Source organism: Sorex fumeus, unplaced genomic scaffold (genome assembly GCF_029834395.1).
Source record: "Sorex fumeus unplaced genomic scaffold, SorFum_2.1 ptg000050l, whole genome shotgun sequence".
In the NCBI taxonomy this organism is placed as follows: domain Eukaryota; kingdom Metazoa; phylum Chordata; class Mammalia; order Eulipotyphla; family Soricidae; genus Sorex; species Sorex fumeus.
This window is the reverse complement of record NW_026606107.1, coordinates 13437245-13458097: the sequence shown is the minus strand read 5'-3', so window position 1 is coordinate 13458097 and position 20853 is coordinate 13437245. Positions and strand designations below refer to the sequence as shown.

Genomic DNA, 20853 nt, shown 5'->3' with positions numbered 1-20853 from the left:
TTTGTCCCTCTGCCAGTACCTTCAGGTGTGCGGAGAGTGGTCTCAGCATGGTGGTGGCTGGTCCTGGAGGTCTCCGGCTGCCGTAGCCCTGGTCGGGGCGGGGAGGAAAGCTCAACCCGCTCCCCTCCAAGGGACTCCGGGAAGGAACACCGAGGCGCGGGGGCAGAGACTGCACTGCTCTCGTCCGGGATCTGCCCCCGCGCCTCGGTGTTCCTTCCCGGAGTCCCTTGGAGGGGAGCGGGTTGAGCTTTCCTCCCCGCCCCGGCCAGGGCTACGGCAGCCGGAGACCTCCAGGACCAGCCACCACCATGCTGAGACCACTCTCCGCACACCTGAAGGTACTGGCAGAGGGACAAAGCCACGCGGGTTCCGGGGCCGAGACCTCCAAGCCTACTCGAATTGGAGTCGAGCATCTTCCACCCAGATCCTCCAAATTCCAGTAGGCGGGGGTCACACCCACCACCTGGCCCCCTGGCGCCGTGTAATCCCATCAGCGGCCAAGACTCAGAGACTATAAAATCCAGATCCCGGACGAGAGCAGTGCAGTCTCTGCCCCCGCGCCTCGGTGTTCCTTCCCGGAGTCCCTTGGAGGGGAGCGGGTTGAGCTTTCCTCCCCGCCCCGGCCAGGGCTACGGCAGCCGGAGACCTCCAGGACCAGCCACCACCATGCTGAGACCACTCTCCGCACACCTGAAGGTACTGGCAGAGGGACAAAGCCACGCGGGTTCCGGGGCCGAGACCTCCAAGCCTACTCGAATTGGAGTCGAGCATCTTCCACCCAGATCCTCCAAATTCCAGTAGGCGGGGGTCACACCCACCACCTGGCCCCCTGGCGCCGTGTAATCCCATCAGCGGCCAAGACTCAGAGACTATAAAATCCAGATCCCGGACGAGAGCAGTATACATATATATATATATATAAAATCCTAAAATCAGAAAAAGAAAATCACAAACCTAAAAGGGAACCATTGTAAGACTTACAGCAGGATAGATCAATGAAAACCCAAAATGGAATGTTATAATATATCTGAAGTGTGAAATGAAAATGATCTCCCACAATAATCCTCTAACTAGGTTTTCACATATTTTAGGGAGTTAAAAATATTTTTTTCAGGAAAGAGCTAAAGAAATTTATGGGCCCTAAACTGGCTCTGTAAGAAACATAAATATCAAAGAAAGACATCTTGAAATAGAGAAATACATTAAAATATATGAAGTGTGGGAAACTGGCATAATAATAATATCTTCTAGAATAAACTTGAAATTGATTTGCTTTAAATTTAAAACAATGTAAATCTAGAACTCAAGTTCATAGTAATTCAAAAAGTCTTGACTTTAAAAGTCAATGGAATAAAGTTAGTAATCAAAAAGTACGTAGTGGAAACAAAATTTAATCTTTTGCTCCTCACAGATTACTCATTTGAAATCCAATGATAAATGTGTATATACATATATATACATATATATATCAGGATCAAAGTAAAATCTGGGAGGAATTAATGTAATTAAATGGCAGTCTGAAAATAGGCAGGAATGGCCACACTTGTACAGGTAAAATAGAATGCAAAACATAGGAGGTAATAAGGGACTGGGATAGACAATGTGTATTGGTTAAGGGATAAACACATCAAGAAGACTTAACATTTATTAACATATATACACCCAATAAAAGAGATTTATAATGTGACTACTAACAGAGAGGAAGAGAGACATCCACAGGACCATGGTAATCGAAATTTTAATAACCCACTTCCAACATTGGAGCAGACATCAGTCATAAAATCAATGAACAAATGAGAAATTGGAAGATCTGGTCTTATAGATATGTATAAGATTCTTCACCTTCTTTTAAAGCTGAATAAATATTTCTCAGTGTACCTAGAGCAGTCTCCATTAAACACTATATGCTGGACACAAAATTATTGTCAACAACGTCAAGAAGATTGAAAAAGACTAGGTATATTATCAGATTATAATGATAGTAAATATAAAGCTAAAGAAAAGTAAGGCATTTGGAGAATAAGTAATTCACTATTGAATAGCTATTGATTCAAGAAAAAGAAATTGCACTGCACTGCACTGTCCTCCCGTTGTTCATCAATTTGCTCGAGCGGGCCCAGTAACGTCTCCATTGTGAGACTGTTGTTACTGTGTTTGGCATATCGAATACATCACGGGTAGCTTGCCAGGCTTTGCCGTGTGGGCGAAATACTCTCAGTAGCTTGCCCGGCTCTCCAAGAGGGGTGGAGGAATCAAACTCAGGTCGGCCGGGTCGACTGAATGTAAGGCAAACACCCTACCCGCTGTGCTATCACTCCAGCCCAAGAAAAAGAAAAAATAAAAGAATTCCTGAAAACAAAGACAAAAGATAAACGTTCAGAACACCTGGGACAAAGCAAAAACAGTACAAAAAAGGAAGTTGATACCAATATAGACTTACCACAGGAGATAAAGTAAAAGGTCAAATAAACATCTATTCTCATCCCATGGCTTTTTTAGTTTTTGAGTTGGTCACATCTGACAATACTCAGGGCTTACTACTATCTCTGTTCTCAAGGGTCTCTCCTCACAGACGACAGGGACTATATATGACCCATATATGATTCAGCCCTGGTTGTTTGTCTGCAAGGCAAATGCACTACCCACTGTACTATCACTCTGGCTCCTCTAATCTCACATTTTTAGAAAAAATAACAATGCAATCTGAAGTAAATAGAAGGTACAAAAATTAGAGCAGAAATAAAGACAAAAGGAATCAAAAAGACAATATAAAATGTCAAAGAAATTAAGATGTCTCTTTGAAAAAAAATTAAAAAATTGTCAAAGCCTTAGATAGACTTTCAAAAAATCCAGAAAAAGCAAATAAATCAAATCAGAAGTCAAAGGAGAAGAATTACAATAGATACTATTGAATTATAATGGTTCAAAATAAACTATAAACAACTTAATCATTAATTTGTAGAACAGAGAATAAATGGGTGAATTTTTAGAAACACAACTTCTGAGACTGAATAAAAAGTAAATAGGAAATCTAAATAGATATATTACTAGTAAGGAAATTAAATCAGTATCCAAGACTCCCCCAAAATAAACGGTGAAGTTGAGATGGTTTTAATATTAGTTCTACCTAACATTCAAAGAAGATCTGCCGGAAAAGAAACATGGATTATTTGTAACAGTTACTATGAGCTTAAAATTACTCTGAAAGCAAAAGTTGACAGATATCACTAATAAGAAAGAGACCACTCTCCCTTGTGAATATGAATATAAACTTCATCAATATAATCTCATCAAATGAAATTCAACAATGTTTTAAATGAATAATTCATGATAATCAAGTGAAATTTATACCAGAACAAAAGGAAGTTTCAGCATATGCAAATTAACTTTTGTGAATCTATCAATAGTTGCAAATGGCATAATGATATACACAAAAACATAATGATGCCACAAAAATTAGAAAAAAAATCCTATATAGGTTACAAAAAAGCTATACAAAAAGATGTTGCACTTCTACGTGCAAAAGCTGAACTAAAGAAATATTTTAATTCCCATTTACATGTTTAGCCACAAAATCATGTACCTATAAAACAACTTACCCAAAGAGGAAGAAAAGTTATACACCAGAAGTACAACTCTTTTAAAAATAAAATGAAGATAGTCAGAAGTGGAAAAGTATTTCATGTCCTTAGTTGGGTAATTAGCATAGATAAAATGATCATTCTACTCAAGGAGTTCTATTGATTCAGTATAATCTATATCAAAATTCTAATTACGTTCTTTAAGGACAAAACCAAATACTACCAAAATTTTAATGGAACTGCAAAAACACTGACAAGTCAAAGCAATCCTGAGAGAGAAAAATGTCAGATAGCATCATGTTTCTAACTTTTAATTTATGCTATAAAACTATAGGAAGAAAAATCTGTGGGGTTGAAATAAATGTAGAGTAATTGAATAGATATGAAAGTCTGGAAATAAACTGTTAGATATGTGAATAGTTAATATATGACATATGAAACAATAACATACAGTAGATGTGGGAAAGACTCTTCAACAAACAGTATTGAGAAGGGTTAGCCAGATACAAAAAAATGATGTTATATCAGACTCAAATATTAACTTAAATGGATTCAAGACTTGGTTGGTAAACTCAAGTCAACAAAATAACAGCAATGGAAAAAATGGAAAAAATGGGAGGGAATACAAGGGTAAACACTTTCCCCCAAAAGTCATAGAGTTGGCAAATATGCACCTGAAATAATATTTATAGTCGCTAAGTTGTAAATAATAAACATCAAAAATACCTCACCTGCTGGGGAAAAGGCATCTGAGATAGAGATGGGACCACCAAGTAAATGATGCTTGGAGGACTCGCTCAGGATGGGAGATGTGTGCTGAAAGTAGACTATGGACCAAACATGATGGCCACTTAGTACCCATATTGCAAACCATAACACCCAAAAGGAGAGAGAGTAGAAGGGAATGTGCCTGCCAAAGAGGCAGGGAGCAGGGGAATGTGGGGTGGCGAGAGAGATACTAGGAACATTGGTGGTGAAGAATAGACACTGATGGAGGGATGGGTACTTGATCATTGCATGACTGAAATGTAATCATGAAAGTTTGTAAATCTGTAACTGTATCTCACAGTGATTCATTAAAATTTTTTTAAGAAATAAAAACATTTTTAAAAAGTTTAAATCATACACAAAAAAACATATTTCAGCTTCTAACAACCTATATCTAAAGGGCTAGAAATAACTTGCTTGGTGGGGATATGGAGAAAAAGATGCCCTCAAATATTGTGGGAGGGAATGTATGCAGAGTCAATTTGTATGGAAAACAGTGTAAAGACCTAGAAAATGAAAAATAAAACTACCAGATGATCTACACATTTCACTTCTTTTCCTTTTTTATCTTTAGGTCACACATGGCATTGCTCAGGGCTTACCCCTGTCTCTGTGCTTAGACTTTTTCTCATGGTGGCCCTCAAGGAATCATATGTAGTTCCAGGAAAAGAACCAATCTCAGCCACATGCAAGGCAAAATTATAATTACTTCATTATCTCTCTTTCCCACCCCTTCTCAACTTCTATCCCAAGAACACAATAATGCTCCTATGCAGGTCACTGTAACACTTGATAAAATAGCCAAGATCTGGAAAGAAGCCGAATACTCAAAATCAAATAGGTGGATTAAAGAATTATGGCATATAGACACAATGGGATACTGCTCAGCTAGCTAAGAGGAGGAAAATGGAGTCTTAAATTCTGTTACAATATGGATGGGAATAAAGAATTTCATGTCTGGCAAAATAAATTCGAAAGAGAAAGACAAATAATAAATAATGTCACTCACATGTGGTATATAAAGAAAAACAGCAAGAGAACAATGTTCAAAGAAAGCAAGCCTTTAGATTCTGATGACACAACTGAGGATACCAAATTGGAGGGAAGAGTCTGATGCGTATTGATAGAGGAATACTTCCACTTTGTTGGTAGGTGTAGTGTGACGATATTGTACCCCTAAGGCATAAACATTGATGTACTTTTAAATGATTGCTACCTAATCAATAAAATGTATGTAGCAAAACACATATTATAGAGCTATCTTCAATTTTGATGAATAGCTAATGTGGATACTTGTGAAGTCTGCATAGGTTTTAAATACTATAATTTTTATTAAGGAATAAAATTACTGATCTTACCTGATCATGTACATGGCTTGATCCACCATGGCATAATTCCTTTCCAGTATTTGTAGAATCTGAGTCATTTCCTACAATAGTTTGAATTTGTTGACCAGAGCAAGATTGTTGGCAGTGTGGAAAGTGGATTATATGGGGCTGTTGTACAATGTGATGATGGCATTGAATCTGAGGACAGCATTCCTAAAACAAAAATATACCAAATTTGGTTACTAATAATTAAAAGATTAGTCATAAAATCCAACTAAACACATTTTTAAAAAGTTTCATGTGTGTCCGATTCATGAGACCCAAAAATACTGTACAAAATATACTCAATCTAAATAACAATAAAAATAATAATCAAAAAAGGTTAAAACCAAAGTCAAAGACAGACTACTTAAACATCCAGAAAGAAGGGAAAAATACAAGAGAAATAACACAAGGATCACCACAGATCTATCACATAATATCATGCAAACAACTCCACTCTGGTTTTCTTTCTTTTTTTTTTTTTTTTGCTTTTTGGGTCACACCTGGCGATGCACAGGGGTTACTCCTGGCTCTGCACTCAGGAATTACTCCTGGTAGTGCTCAGGGGACCATATGGGATGCTGGGAATCGAAGCCGGGTTGATCACGTGCAAGGCAAACACCCTACCCACTGTGCTATCGCTCCAGCCCTTCTTGTGTTCTTTCTTTAACACTCTCTCACTTGTATATCTCTAATTCTTTGCTCGCTTATTTCCACTCTAGAGAAGCCTGTGTTCTCTTTCACATAGATACTTCGCTCTTTATCTCCTTACCCCTCCTGTCTTTCTAAACAAGTTTCAATAAAAACCGTCTTACTTCACAAAAAAAAAAAAAAGAAAAGAAAATAGTGGAACAACATACTCAAAGTACGGAATGGAAAAAAGAGAACTTTCAACCTAGAGTGCACTAATTGCAAAGTTGTTAGAGGATTAAGGGAGAGTTAAAAAAACGTTTTAGACAAACAAGCGCTGGCAACATTCGTGACAACTAAACCAGTCTTGCAAGAATTACTGGAAGACCATTTATAAAAAAAAAAAAACAATGTCCACATGCAAAAATACTTTCTCCCCCCACACAAAAACATACAAAATGGCAACACAATCCTTTATTTAAGTAACCTATTTTAATGTCAATGGACTAGACTCTGGTACAAAAAAGGCACAGAGTCTCTGGGTGGATTAGGAAAGAACACTTGTCTGTATGCTGCCTTCAGGAAATACAATGTAACAGGGTAAATACAGGTTCAGAGTGAAAGGGTGGTAAACAATCATAGAAGCCAATGGTAGACAGTAAAAGCTGGGACAGCCATACCTGTCTCAGACAAAACAACATTCAACCTAAAGAAAGTAATTACAGACAGAGTGGACATCATTTATTGGTTAATGGAACAATAGACCAAGAAGCACTTATAAACATTTTTTTCAATGGATGTCAAGGAGATAGTACAGTAGATAGGGACTTTGCCTTGCCCTCAGTTGATCGGGGTTGAATCTCCGGTACCCCATATGGTCCCCTGAGTGCACCAGGAGTGATTCCTGAATGCAGAGCCAGAAATAAGTCCTGAACACCCCCACCCAAATAAAAACCAGCATTTATTCAACGTTCATAAACCTGCTCACAAACCTAAAGAAGCACATTGAAGGAAACCGAGTAGCAAGAATTAAGGGCGGTGGATCATCGGTAGTGGAGAGTAGTGGTATATTTATATGTAGAAACGCAGAGTCAACAATGAAAGCATGAAATCCAAAGGACAGCAACCAAGTTTCAAATACTCCTGCTAAGAAGGCAGGCTAGGAGGGTGGGTTGGCAGAGAACCTGGGTATACTGGAGGAAGGAAGTTGACACTGGTGGTGGTTTGGTGCTAGAACACTGTCTGCCTGAAACTTAACTATGAAAAACTTTGTAAATCGTGGTGACTTAATAAAAAATTTTACAAGTTTCATGTTCTCTTTCACAAGTCAAACCCTGGATGTGTAGTTTTAACCAGTGTTAAAATACTTTTACAAATTGTCCTATGAGAGAAATTAAATTGTATGTTGTGTAGAGAGTTGTGAAAATCTAAATTCTTATCTAATTTGTTAGCACTACAACTATAAAAGTATATATAACAAGAACTTCAGTATCTAATTGCATAAAATAATATTTTAGTAATTTCTTATACAAGGGCTTAATGGATCAAGAGTAAAATAAAATAACCTTTACACACGTTCCTCCAAGGAAACCTTTTTGAATCATTTTTAGAGGATTTTGCATAACAAGCGATACAAAATAAATTATTTAGGTCCTGCTTGGGGGTAGAGTTTGGGAGTTGGGGTGGAAATAATCAAATCAAAATGTGGTGGGTAGGTGTAGTGGTAGTGGGATTGGTGTTGTAATTTAAATGTAATAAACTATTGTGAACAGCATCATAAAGTAAAATAAAGTTTTAGAATAGTACAATACAGAAAATATACATGAAGATAAAATTAAAAATTAATACAATTTTAAATTCAGAAGGCATACTAGAATACAATACATAGACAAATTTCTTATGCTTATAAAATTGAATATGAATTTAAAAAGACTTGGAAAGCAGTGCTGAAGCATCAGATTCTAAATCTACTATTTGGTCTGTGATCTTGGAAAATTTTATATGTTGCCACAATAAATAAGTTTCCTCATTTGTAAAAGGGGCAATTGTAATGTGTCTTTGGAATACTGTGGAGAATATATAATGACTGTAAAGGTCCTAATAAAACTAGTAGGTAATTATTATCATATTATTGCAATATCACAGCTAAAATTGAGAAAAAAGACATCCAATTGTATGGGAGAGAGTATTTTCACTCAACACATTAGATAGAGGGTTAATATATAATATAGATAAAATATTCACAAATTCCAACACAAAAATTATAAAAGACCTATTAAAAATGGAGAGAGTAAATGAACATATATGTCTCTAAAGAAGATGGATGGATGGCTACATGAAAAAGTGCTCATCATCACTTATTATCATAAGAAATCCAAATCAAGATGTCAATCAGATATCATCTCAAACAATGAGCGAATGAGGCATATGAAAGATAACTGGGAACAACCTATGTTGACAAGGATGTGGTGATAAAAGAACTTTCATGCACTGCTGATGAGAATATTGCCCGGTTCATCGCCTCTGGGAAACAGTATGGAGACTGTTCAGAATATAACAACCAAATTTTAAAATGTGGCTGTCAAGAAGTCAGGTTGGAGGGTAGAAGAAACCTGGGAACATTGGTGGAGGGAAGACAACTCTGGTGGTGGAATTTGTGTTGGAACGCGGTATGACTAGAACTTAACTGTGAATAATGGTTTCATAACAAAAAGTAAATAAAATGTAAACACCCCCTAAATCCCCTAAATATTTTATTCATACAGCATCATATAGGGAAACTTTCAATTGTGTCATGATGTGGAAAAAATCAATTTCAACCTTCGTTAAATGAAGGCAGACTCAGGACTTGGGTCACATAATGAAACAAAATAGTATAATAATTTTCCAAACTATATTATACTAAACATTGACAATATTTAAGAAAACAATATATAAGAATAATAAAAATCATTATTTTTTATTTTTTATGGTTCTATTGCTGATAAGTTTAGGGCATTGAACATTAGAGGATATTTGATATACATGAATTCAATATATTTTGTTATTTTACTTTGATTACATTCACCTGAATCTTTTTTTAAAAAGTACTCTAATTTAATCCAAATATGCGTGAATGAATGTACATTAACCTTACAGTTGTAAATTTGATATTTGTTTCCCTTGCATACCTAAAGCTTGTAGTATGATTCCTAGAAAAACATTATCACTTCACAGAACTAACAAATGTAGCCCTGAAAGCTCCAGAGTACTACGGAGCTTTTTTTAGAGACATGTACTACAGAGTCCCCATTTCCCTCTGCATCACCAGGTCAAAGAAACGAAACCGTTAGGCAAACACTTCCAGTTCCAGTATTGCCAGGAGAGATCCTGCGGGCCCCTGTATACGGCTCCACAAGCACATGGTTCCCATGCATGTGTTGGTCATTATAAACAAAAATAAATTTTTACAAGAAAATTAACCCAGACTACAAAAACTATGTCTTTAGTTTATCTTGGGAAGGAATGAATAGGTCAGAGTGATAGTGAACTAGAACGCTGATGCTAAATGTGGTAAGACTTATTACACAAAGAGGTGTGAATGTTTTCTCTTGAAATATAATAGTAAACAAATACTAAATCAATAAAATCAACTATATAGATGGGAGATAGATATTGAAATATCAAAACAGTAAATGGATTCTTTAGCTGTTCCAGATGCATAACAACAAAAAAATTATATAATATTTAACATCATCGCAGGAACAATATTTGTAATAGCTGTTAAATATCTTTAAAAAGATGTTTGCAGCAGCATGAAAAGAAGTATCTCAAACATTCTTTACTATTTACAGTGTGTCAACCTTATTGCTTTATTAGTTTGGTTGGATAAGAGCAAATGTTATAGGGGCCAGATAGTAAAGTAGGTAGGGCCCTTGCCTTGCCCACCTGGGTCCAATTCCAAGCATCCTATATGGAACCTCAGCATTGCCAGGACTAATTCTTGAGTACAGAGTCAGAAGTAATCCCTGAGCATCACCAGGTGTGGCCCAACACCATATATATATATATATACATTTATATGCAAAGCAATAAAATAACAAATGTTATAGTCTGTTGTGTTTAGTAATGTGATTTTTAAAGAACAGATATATTTGATGATGATTCTCTTTGGTATCAAAATTTTCAGAAATATTCTATCATACCAGAAGACATCTATTCACATGCATATCTTACTATGCTTTCCATACTATATCCATATTTCCAAGGAGACCAGAATTTAAAAAGGATGTTTGAATTTCTGAAAGCTTACTCTATTTAATTTTTATTGGACATCAAATAAATTATAATATACTACTGGGTAATAGGCTCATAAAAATAAAAAAAATTGACATGTTGAGAAAAGTAAAAAGGAGAGTTTATTACATATTAGTACTTTTAATATATATGAAAAGAATGATTTTGTTACTAACATTCATTTGATTTAATTTTTGAGGGGTGAATTGTACCCTCCAAAAATATGTAACAATATTAATCTTAATATTTATAATGTAATCTTATTACATACAAGGTTGATAGTCAAGTTAAAATGAGCTTATTTGGATAAATTCAAGCCAAATATAACTGACTTCTCAATAAAATGGAGTAATTTTGAGATAGAAACGGACATACACAGAGGGAAGATGATATAAAGATACAAAAAAAGGATGCCATGTAAAGATGGAGGATTTACAAGATGATGGGCTTCTAGAACATAAGAGATACACATGGAAGTGTTCGTCCTCAGTAGTTGGATCAGGACCACTCAAACAATGTCATGTTCTGGTTTTCAGAACTGTGAGATAATGAATTTGTGCTAGCTTGTGGCATTTTTATAGCGCCCTCTAACAAGCTAATACAGTCCATTCATTCAAGGATGTCAAAGGGTAGCTCTGTGGTAGAAAACCTACCTTGGAGACATGAGACCAAAATTTTAATCACTAGTACTGCTTCACATGTAGCATATGATGCCAGTGTCACAACAATGTAAGATCTCTGGTGCCACAACAAAATGTGTGATTAATATCACACCATAACCAAGGTTGTGCAAGTATTATATATCAAGAGTGCAGTCTTCTCTCTGCTAGCACCACAAGAAAGTGTATATAGGAATACTACAACCCTGAATGTGGGACCTCCAGTCATTGAAACAGTAACTAAGGAGAGGGAAAAGGAGGGGGAAACAATGTTTAAGAGACAGCATGTCTAAAACTTATTCTTGGTTACAATGCTTATGTCTGTAGAGCAGATCAGTGTGAAACTTCTACTGATAATAGTAACAACTCGAGTTGGAGAACTTTGGACTTTGTTTACCATGAAATTGCCATTACCTTAATGCAGTTTTGTTTTGGAGCCACACCTGAGAATGCTCAGTGGTTACTCCTGACTCTGTGCTGAAGAGTTACTCCTGGCAGTGCTCTGGGAACCATATGGGATGTTAGGGTTCAAACGGTGGTAGGTTGTGGGTAAGAAAATTGCCCTACCTGCTGTACTATCTCTATGACCCCTACCCTGGTGCAGTTTTGAACTCTAATACTTGCTATGAATTAAACATTTATGTTGGTTTACTTACTTGTTTATCTTTTTTGTTCATTTAGGACAAAAGTTGGCAATGCTCAGGACTACTACTGGCTTGGTGTTCAGAGGTTGCTTCAACAGTGCTCAGTGTTCAGGGGTTTCTTCCAACAGTACTCATGGGACCATACAAATCCAGGAATCAAACCATGCACATACTTTGCATGAGCTCTGGTCATTTAAGTCATTTTCCTGTCCCCAACTGTCAATAACATTTACTGGAGTTTTTAAAAATTGGCTTGAAGCTGAGGTTTTCTAGATATTTTTATAAAGTTCTAGAAATTTTATAAAGAATTGTACTTTGCATATCTATTTCTATATTTGTTCATTTAAAAATTATTAGATGTTAAATGAATAAGAAAAATAATATTTTAAATTGTGATTATTTTGATACCTATTAGAAGAAAATCACAGAGGGCTTGGTATATCTGCATTAAATTCATATTCACAGATTTTCAGCATTATTCTAATTTTTTCTTTTCTTTTTTTGTTTTTCTTTTGGGGTCACAACTGGCTTTTTCTCAGGGCTTATTTCTGGCTTTGCTCTCAGGGATCACTCATGCTGTGTGTTGAGATACTATATAAGTTTCTGCGGATCAAACTCATGTATGTGGGTGCAAGGCAAGTACCCTATCTGCTTTACCATCTCTCTGGCCTCGTACCATTGTTTTTTTAAAGCAACTTTTTATATGTTTATTTCATTTTCCATTGTAACAAAACAGGGATATTTTTAATAGTTTATTTTTATTTATTTTTTAATTTATTTAAAATTTTTATTAGTGAAACACCATGAGGTACAGTTGTAGACTTACAAATTTTTGTGCTTGGGTTTCAGTTATACAATGATTGAGTACCCATCCCTCCACCAGTGCCCATTCTCCACCACCAATGATCCCAGTGTCCCTCCCACACTCCATCCCCCCATCCCACAGTGCCTCTGTGGCAGGGCATTCATTCGCTTTTGTTCTCTCTTTCCTTTTGGGTGCTGTGGTTTGCAAAAGAGGCATAGAGTGGCAATCATGTTTGGTCTATAGGCTACTTTCAGCATGTGTCTCCCATCCTGGGAGGGTCCTCCCAACACCCTTTATTTGGTGCTCCCTTCTCTATCTAAGCTGCCTTTTGCCCTAGCTATTGTGGCTGGCCTCCAAGCCATGGAGCAAACCTCCTGGCACTTATCTCAGCTATTCTTGGGTGTTAGTCTCCTATTTTGTTATTTTATGTTCCCCAGATGAATGCAATCTTTCTATGTCAAAACAGGGATATTTTAATGAGTAAATGAATATGAAAATTCTTAATGGACTGTAGAGATAATAAAGTATTTATGATTCACAGTTGTCTCACCTGGTATTTTACAATTTGTCATTTTTGCTACATTAAAATATTTGTGTATTTACACATTTACAGTTCAATGTATGCACATATAAAGTGATCATTAAAACAAATTTTACTTACCTGATCCATATTTAACTTCTCCACTTTTCTTATTGTTTTTTCATAAATAACATTATTTCCTGGGAAGAAATGGCCTCCTTTTAGTAGTGGTGAGAGAGGCTCCTATAATGACAGGAATGTTTTAATTTTAAAGGTGTCATTTCAGAGGAACCTTATCTTAAGCATATATCCAGCCTGTAATAATCTAAGGTACTAATAAACTCTAGGTTTTTATGCAGATTACAAGAGTAGAGTAGGATCATGTCCCTTGAGGCCCTGATAATACAATCCAATTTTTAAAAAGGTGTGATCTGGTCCTTTATGGAAATTGGAAGAGGTTAATTATTTTTTTTATTTTTATGTTCTTTAGAATTTAGAATAACTAGATAAGGGAATGCAATATTTAAATGGGGGACTCCCATATCAGATTTGAACCCAGAGTATAGGGAAGAGAAGGAAAGAGTTGAGGGGAGAGGGAGAAGAGACAGATGAGAAGCAATGGAGGGTGGGTACAGGTCAGAGGAGTCAGGTACAAAGGTGGTGTTAAGGAATGATAGAGCGAAATATTCAAACCACAGAGCAAATACTAAAGTCTAAGGATCTAAACTTTAACAACTGAACTTAGAAAGGTTCCTGTCAAGAGGGCAGACTGGACATGGGGAGCTATGAAGGGAACATGAGAAAAGTGTGTAGCGACCACTGGTTGACACTGGTTGTGGGATCAGTGCTACAATATTGTATGTGTAAAACTCAACTATGAATAAACTTGCAAATCACAGTGCTTTAATAAAAATAAATAAGAAGATTAAATATAATTATTTTTCTTTGAAGTAATCAGGGACTCTAGAGATAAAGTCATTTCAACAGACTTCATTGACAGATTCTTTGCATATTTATTTTTGAGAAATGCAAAATAAACACGATTCAGCTCCTCGGTTTCATTAATGAAAATAGATCTATAGCCAAGATTTTGTTCCTGGAACTCAACTTGGGTGTCCTTGAAGTGCATAGTTCTTTCTTGTGATTATAATTAAAGCTACGAAACTGAGCACGACATATACATGCTGAATATTGAAAACAGAACAAAAATAAGTTTTGACTTTATTTCCCAATAAGCAACTAAATCGATGTAGAGTAACTCAAGTGTTCAGTATATTTGAGAGAAATAAGGAAGATGTTAAGAAGAATCAAACAAGAAGCCTAAAATAAAATACAATTGTGTAATATATAGCATATTCTTTTGCCTTCTTTTCGTTTTGGTATAATATTTACTTGCCTGGGAGTTGGAACTATTTTCTAACAAATCAAAATTTTATATTTTTAATACAGAAGGATGGGGTTGTAACAGAGGGTGGAGGATAACATTGATTTGTCCCTCCTGCATAGCCTAAGGTAGTTTAGGTTTATTGGATTGCTCCCATCACAGTGCTTCCATTCTTCTGAGTTTATTTGTAGCTTCTTTCTTTGTGCTCTGTTAACTTGTAAATATTGTTTTTCTCTTCTCCCTAAGTCCTTTGCATAGTTTATTCAGAGCTATGTCTGTTTTGTATGGATACAAGAAGACAGTATATGCTATGCTTTTGTAACATGACTCTCAGTGATATTTTCCTCCTGGGCATCTGTTCTCTCGACCTAAGCCTCAGCTGCCCTTACTTCCCAGCACCCCAAAAGCAGCGTCCTAACGAGGGACTGGATGGAACCAGGGCAAGTGGTAAGCTATGTGCTACCCCGGCATCAAGATGGGCCTGGTCAAAATGCCATAATGCTTAAATATTGCTTAATGCTTAAGATTTTGGTCATGGACAAATGCTGTCATGATCCAAAAAGTAATAACTAGATTCGGACCCTGCTAGGGTTAGGAATGATTAATCTGGCCTGAGCTCTGTAGTCTGAGTCTGTGGCAAGACTTTCTCAGAAAAGCTGCTCTACAAGCCTCAATGTATCTCTTACTGTGTCCATACAGTACATACAAAAATAACTAGTATTAAGATGTTGATAGAGTTACTGGACTGAGGAAAGGAGAAAAACACTTTAGGAGGTATTTTGCCCTTAGGCAGTCAGGAAGAGGGCTTTGGAATACCCCAGGTGGTGTTTAGCCCCTGAGTCTGATGACAGTCAGGAGGGGCTTTCTTTTTTTTCCAAACAAAATTTAATTTTTATTACATTTTAGGCAACGTGCTTAAAACAGTTTTAACCTATACAGTGGTCAAGATTTTTGGTTTGTATTTTGTATACACAGAACAGCAAATTGTTTATTGCCATCAAGAAATCAGGCTTTCTTATGTTAATTTGGCTACCTGACTGGGTGCAGTGACAGCCCAGAGTGCAGGGGAGTTGGAGTGACAAGAGAGCTGGAGAGAGGTGAGAGAGGAAAGAGCAAGGGCAGCAAGATGGAGTGCGGAGAGACTAGCAAGGGGGACAGAGGGAGTAGGATGTAGAAGAATACAGGAGCAGGCTCGTAGAGAGAGCGAGCCCAGGTTGTGAGATGGAACAGGGGAGACAGAAGGACACGGGGATGCAGGCAATTTGAGACTAGAATGGGAGGTTCAGAGAGACTGGGGAAGGTGCTTGGGGAGAATGGAATAAATGGCATCTGATCAATCAACCTACTTGTCCCTCATTTTCGTCCACCGTCTGCCCCATGACCCTGGCTGCCCCAGCTGGGGAAGAGTCCTGAGGCCCCCCGAATGCAGGTGGCTAGGGGAAGAGCCGTTGGGGCTTCCCCAGGACTGCCCCTTGGAGATTTATACAAGAGGGGGGACTGGAAAGTTTTTATCTGCTACTATGTTTAGAATAATATAAAATCAATGAAATATGCCAGGTTTTTTGTGTTTTGTTATTATAAAAATTCTCAGAATAACTGAAATAAAAAAACATTTGTTGAGAAAATAAAAACTCTTGAATTCAAAGACGTATACTGTTGGTATTCAAGTTTGATTAAAAGTGATGTAATGGGTGCTGGAGCGATAGCACAGCATGTAGGGTGTTTGCCTTGCACGCGGCCCACCCAGGTTCGATTCTCAGCATCCCATATTGTCCCCTGAGCACCTCCAGGATTAATTCCTGAGCCCATGAGCCAGGGGTAACCCCTGTGCATCGCCGAGTGTGACCCAAAAAGCAAAAAATGTGATTTAATTATATGATTTTTTAATTAAAAAGTATATACTTAGATAGTCTATCATACAAGCTACATTTTACTTGCATGAGTTTGCAAATAAATCAATAAATAAGCCTCTTAACAGTAACTGGAAATCATGTAACATATGTAAGAGCTTACTATTAAAATTGGGGCTGGAGTGATAGCACAGCGCGTAGGGCGTTTGCCTTACAAGCGGCCAACATGGCCGACCCGAGTTCGATTCCTCCGCCCCTCTCGGTGAGCCCGGCAAGCTACCGAGAGTATTCGATATGCCAGACACAGTAACAACAAAGTCTCCAATGGAGACGTTACTGGGCCCGCTCGAGCTCGAGCAACTATTAAAATTATAATTTACTAAATGCTGAGCCATAAATCAAATTTAGATTATTGTCAGGAACATTAAATATTGATCAGAACTCAGTATAGTATAGCCAGAAACCTATTTTATAATGTCCTTGAGAAGAGAATGGTGTTCATAGTTTTGAAGTAATGTAAATAAAAATGAAAGATCAAATCCTTTACATGTTCAGGAAAGCATTACAAAATTACAAAGTGGTATCAAAATAGTGGAGTCTCATTGGATAGATTATCCTGATTTTCTCATTAAGATAAAATAGTATCTTCCATCAAGGCAGGTTTGAGAGTGAGCTGGAAATTGGGACATTGGTGGAAGGAAATAGACACTGGCGAAAAGACTGGGGCTGGAACATTGTACTCCAGAAACGCAATCATGAATAACTTTGTAATTTTGTAATTCATGGTGATTCAATAAAAAAATAATAAAAATAAATGTTATGGGTATTTTTGTAGGATCTGCACAGAATTTGTATAGTGTTTTGGGTAGGATTGTTATTTTGTCAATGTTAATTCTTCCAGTCCACTAAAGTAGATGTGTTTTTATTTCTTTGTGTCTTTTTATTCATTTTATAGTGATATATAGTTTAATTCATATAAATAATCTGCATTGTAGCACTGTAGCACTGTCCACCCATTGTTCATCGATTTGTTCGAGGGGGCCCAGTAACGTCTCCATTGTGAGACTCATTGTTACTGTGTTTGGCATATTGAATACGTCACGGGTAGCTTGCCAGGCTTTGCCATGCGGGCAAGATACTCTTGGTAACTTGCCAGGCTCTCTGAGAGGGGCGGCATTTTCTTAATTTTCTAATATTCTTAAAGTAAATTTTAATAACTTTACACAACTCTATTACGGAATTATCAAGTCCAATAAATTATTTCTCTGTATCTCTTGTGGACACTTATTACTTTCTTTTTTGTCTTATCAATGCTTGTGTTCTCATAAATTCTAGGACAGATGTTGGCAAATATATTTGTAAATATTCATATTGTAAATATTTTGGGCTTTCTTGGACATGCAATGAAACATAACAGGGAAACAACTAATACCCAAAGGAAACAGAAAATGAAAATTGGTCCTTTGTAGAAAGAATATCACTGAACAAGGCTTTCAGATGTTAGAATGTGGAGGTGGTTGACATTTGGATGCTGGTGGACGGAAGCTGATACTCTTGTGGAGAATGTGGTATTAAATGTTTTATGCATGAACGTTTGCTATTATCAATATTGTATATCACGGTGCCTAAAATAACGTCTTTTAAAAAATATTATCAACTTCTATGAAATGATATGTTGGAGCATTAATTTGGGTGATCTTACCTGATCAGGATTTTGAACTACGTAACTCCTAATAGTGGTCTGTGGGTAGGTATTTATTTTCATCGTTGGAAAATGTAGTTCCTATGAAGAAAAATAAAATAAAAATATAATCATTGTTCTTAATGGCCATGAAACTATCAATAATAGTATGGGACATTTTTTCAGAGTAAAATATTTAGTTGCTGTCACAAATAATGAGGATTTTGTTTGAATCTATTTCAGTTGTAAAAAACGTATGAAAGCATGTGTTTCTGTGCACAGCACTGTGGTAGATAATTCATTTATACTCATTCCATTGTATACTATCGCATATTCCAAACAATATTACGTTAGAGTTTAAAATAATTGTTTAATTTAAATAAAAATACCTGATTAGGAAGCACATAACTTACTACTTATTGATTAGATTCTTTGCTTGTAAGGTACATCCTATAATTTTTTTAACAGAAGACAAACAAAAAAGTTAGGTGTGTCCACTTGGAGTGTTACATCTTCCAGATTAGGGGGGCTTAACAAATAACGGAAATAAAACTAGAATAAAGAAATTTATAAAGTTTTTTGGAAAAAGTTTACATCATTAAAATAAAGTTTTATAATTCAATATGAAAACTATACTAACTTAATGTAAAAATACACAAACGACATAAACCATTTATATGCAAATGGATAATGAATGTTAAAATCTAACCAAACATAACGAAATAATACTATAACAGGGAGAAATTTAAATTGTAAAACTAACGATTAGTGCATCAGATGGATCATGTTATTATGGAGAAGGGAAATAATAAATAATCACACATAGACTGAATACAAAAACATGTTTCACTGTAGCCATAAAAATATTGAGTAATAGAAATTTACAATAAAATGCAGGACTATGTACATTTAAAAATAAACAATTGGGGCTGGAGTGATAGCACAGAAGGTAGGGCATTTGCCTTGCACGTGGCCGACTCTGGTTCGATTCCCAGCATCCCATATGCTTCCCCGAGCACCGCCAGGAGTGATTCCTGAGTGCAGAGACAGGAGTAACCCCTGAGCACCACAGGGTGTGACCCAAGAAGCAAAAAATAAATAAATAAATAAATAAAAATAAACAATTAAAACTGCATTTGTAGTATGAAATCAAGCTTTTGTTGTATCAAAGAAAACAGCAAAACAATGAAAATCGCTCCTGGGTAACACGAGTGTTTTTAGTTTATCTTATATTTCTTTCTATATTAAAACTTTTACAAATATACTTCCTATTGCAATAAAAATATATGTTGCACCCAGTTGTTAAGTAATTGTGGAAAATTCCATAGTTTCTGCAAATTTCAAACTGGTTTTAGTGCAATGAACAACTATGTAATTTAAGTACAGTTAATTTTCTACAACATCATACTTTTGCAGGCTCCAATTCTAACACATTTGTATAATTTAATCAATATATTATGATGTGTTATATATGTGATTCATGCTATAATTGTGAGCTCCTTAAAAATAAGATTTGGATCTAATTCATCCTTAAAAACATTTGATACATACTTAGTACAAAGCAAGTACCTCTAAAGAAATTCATAATTCCAACTGAACTTCTTTTCTAAGTTATTTTCAATTTGGTAAAGTTTATTTTTGTAATCTTATTCTACACAATATTATCTTCTATTCATTATCTCCTGTAAGGTCTAGAGGCCAAATTTCTGCCAATTTGTCTCTTTTTTGTTCAAGTTCACACCTTAGAGTCTTATCTGGGACCAATTTCCTTAGAACAGCGTCTTTCTCCCTGCTATGCTTCAAGTCCAATAACTTATAAATTCCCCTCCAATAAGGCTATAAGCTTAAGATGACTAATGTTTCATTTTCTTTGGTTATACTTCATGGTATCTGGCAAATAGTAAATTAACATAGTTATTAATATGATAGTTATTAATATGGGGCAGTCTCCTGCCCCTGCGCCTGGCTGTCCTCACTGGGGCCCCTTGGAGGGGGGAGGGTTGAGTTTTTCTCCCCCCCCCCGCCCTGAGCAGAGCCCCAGCAGCTGAGGACCTCCGGAGCTAGCCACGGCCATGCTGGGACCACTCTCCACATGTCCGGACGGACCTCATGCATGAAAGAACTGGCAGAGGAACCCAGGCATGCAGGTCCCAGGGCTGAGGTCTCCAAGCCTACTCGGATTGGGACTGGACCTTCTCCACCCAGACCCCCCCATCTTCCAGTAGGTAGGCGTCACACCCACCAGCTGCCTACAGCGCCAGGTTGGTTCCATCAATGGCCAAGACTCAGAGACTATAAAACCCAGCTCCCGGGAGCAACATCTTACTATCTTATTTTTCCTTTGGAGAACCTGGCAGGCTACCAAAAGTATCCTGCCCACACGGCAGAGTCTGGCAAATTTCCCGTGTCGTACTCAATATGCCAAATACCAGTAACAATGATGGGTCTCATCCTCCTAATCCTGAAAGAGCATTGAAATGGCTCTTTTAAAATCTTAGGGCTAGGTAGAAGGAGACGTTACTGGTACCTGCTCAAGACAATCGATGAATAACAGGATGATCGTGATCATGATTAATATGATGTTTAATTCTATGAGAACTTGCAATGCAATATTAGATTCAAGAATAATCCTAGTAGACAGATTACTAGGTAGTCAAATTTAAGAGAGCCACAAGCTTGAATGTAT

The 20853-nt window shown here is 36.7% G+C and overlaps 1 protein-coding gene across 1 annotated transcript in view; it reads right to left on the bottom strand.

Annotated features, from left to right (window-relative positions):
- POF1B (POF1B actin binding protein) overlaps nucleotides 1-20853 on the bottom strand; it is a 135306-nt gene that overhangs the window by 89484 nt on the left and 24969 nt on the right. The window contains exons 4-6 of the mRNA XM_056124182.1: nucleotides 18189-18269; nucleotides 13394-13495; nucleotides 5708-5890 (exon numbers count right to left, since the gene is read on the bottom strand). Coding sequence (XP_055980157.1) covers nucleotides 5708-5890; nucleotides 13394-13495; nucleotides 18189-18269 — 366 coding nt within the window. The remainder of the gene's footprint in view (nucleotides 1-5707; nucleotides 5891-13393; nucleotides 13496-18188; nucleotides 18270-20853) is intronic.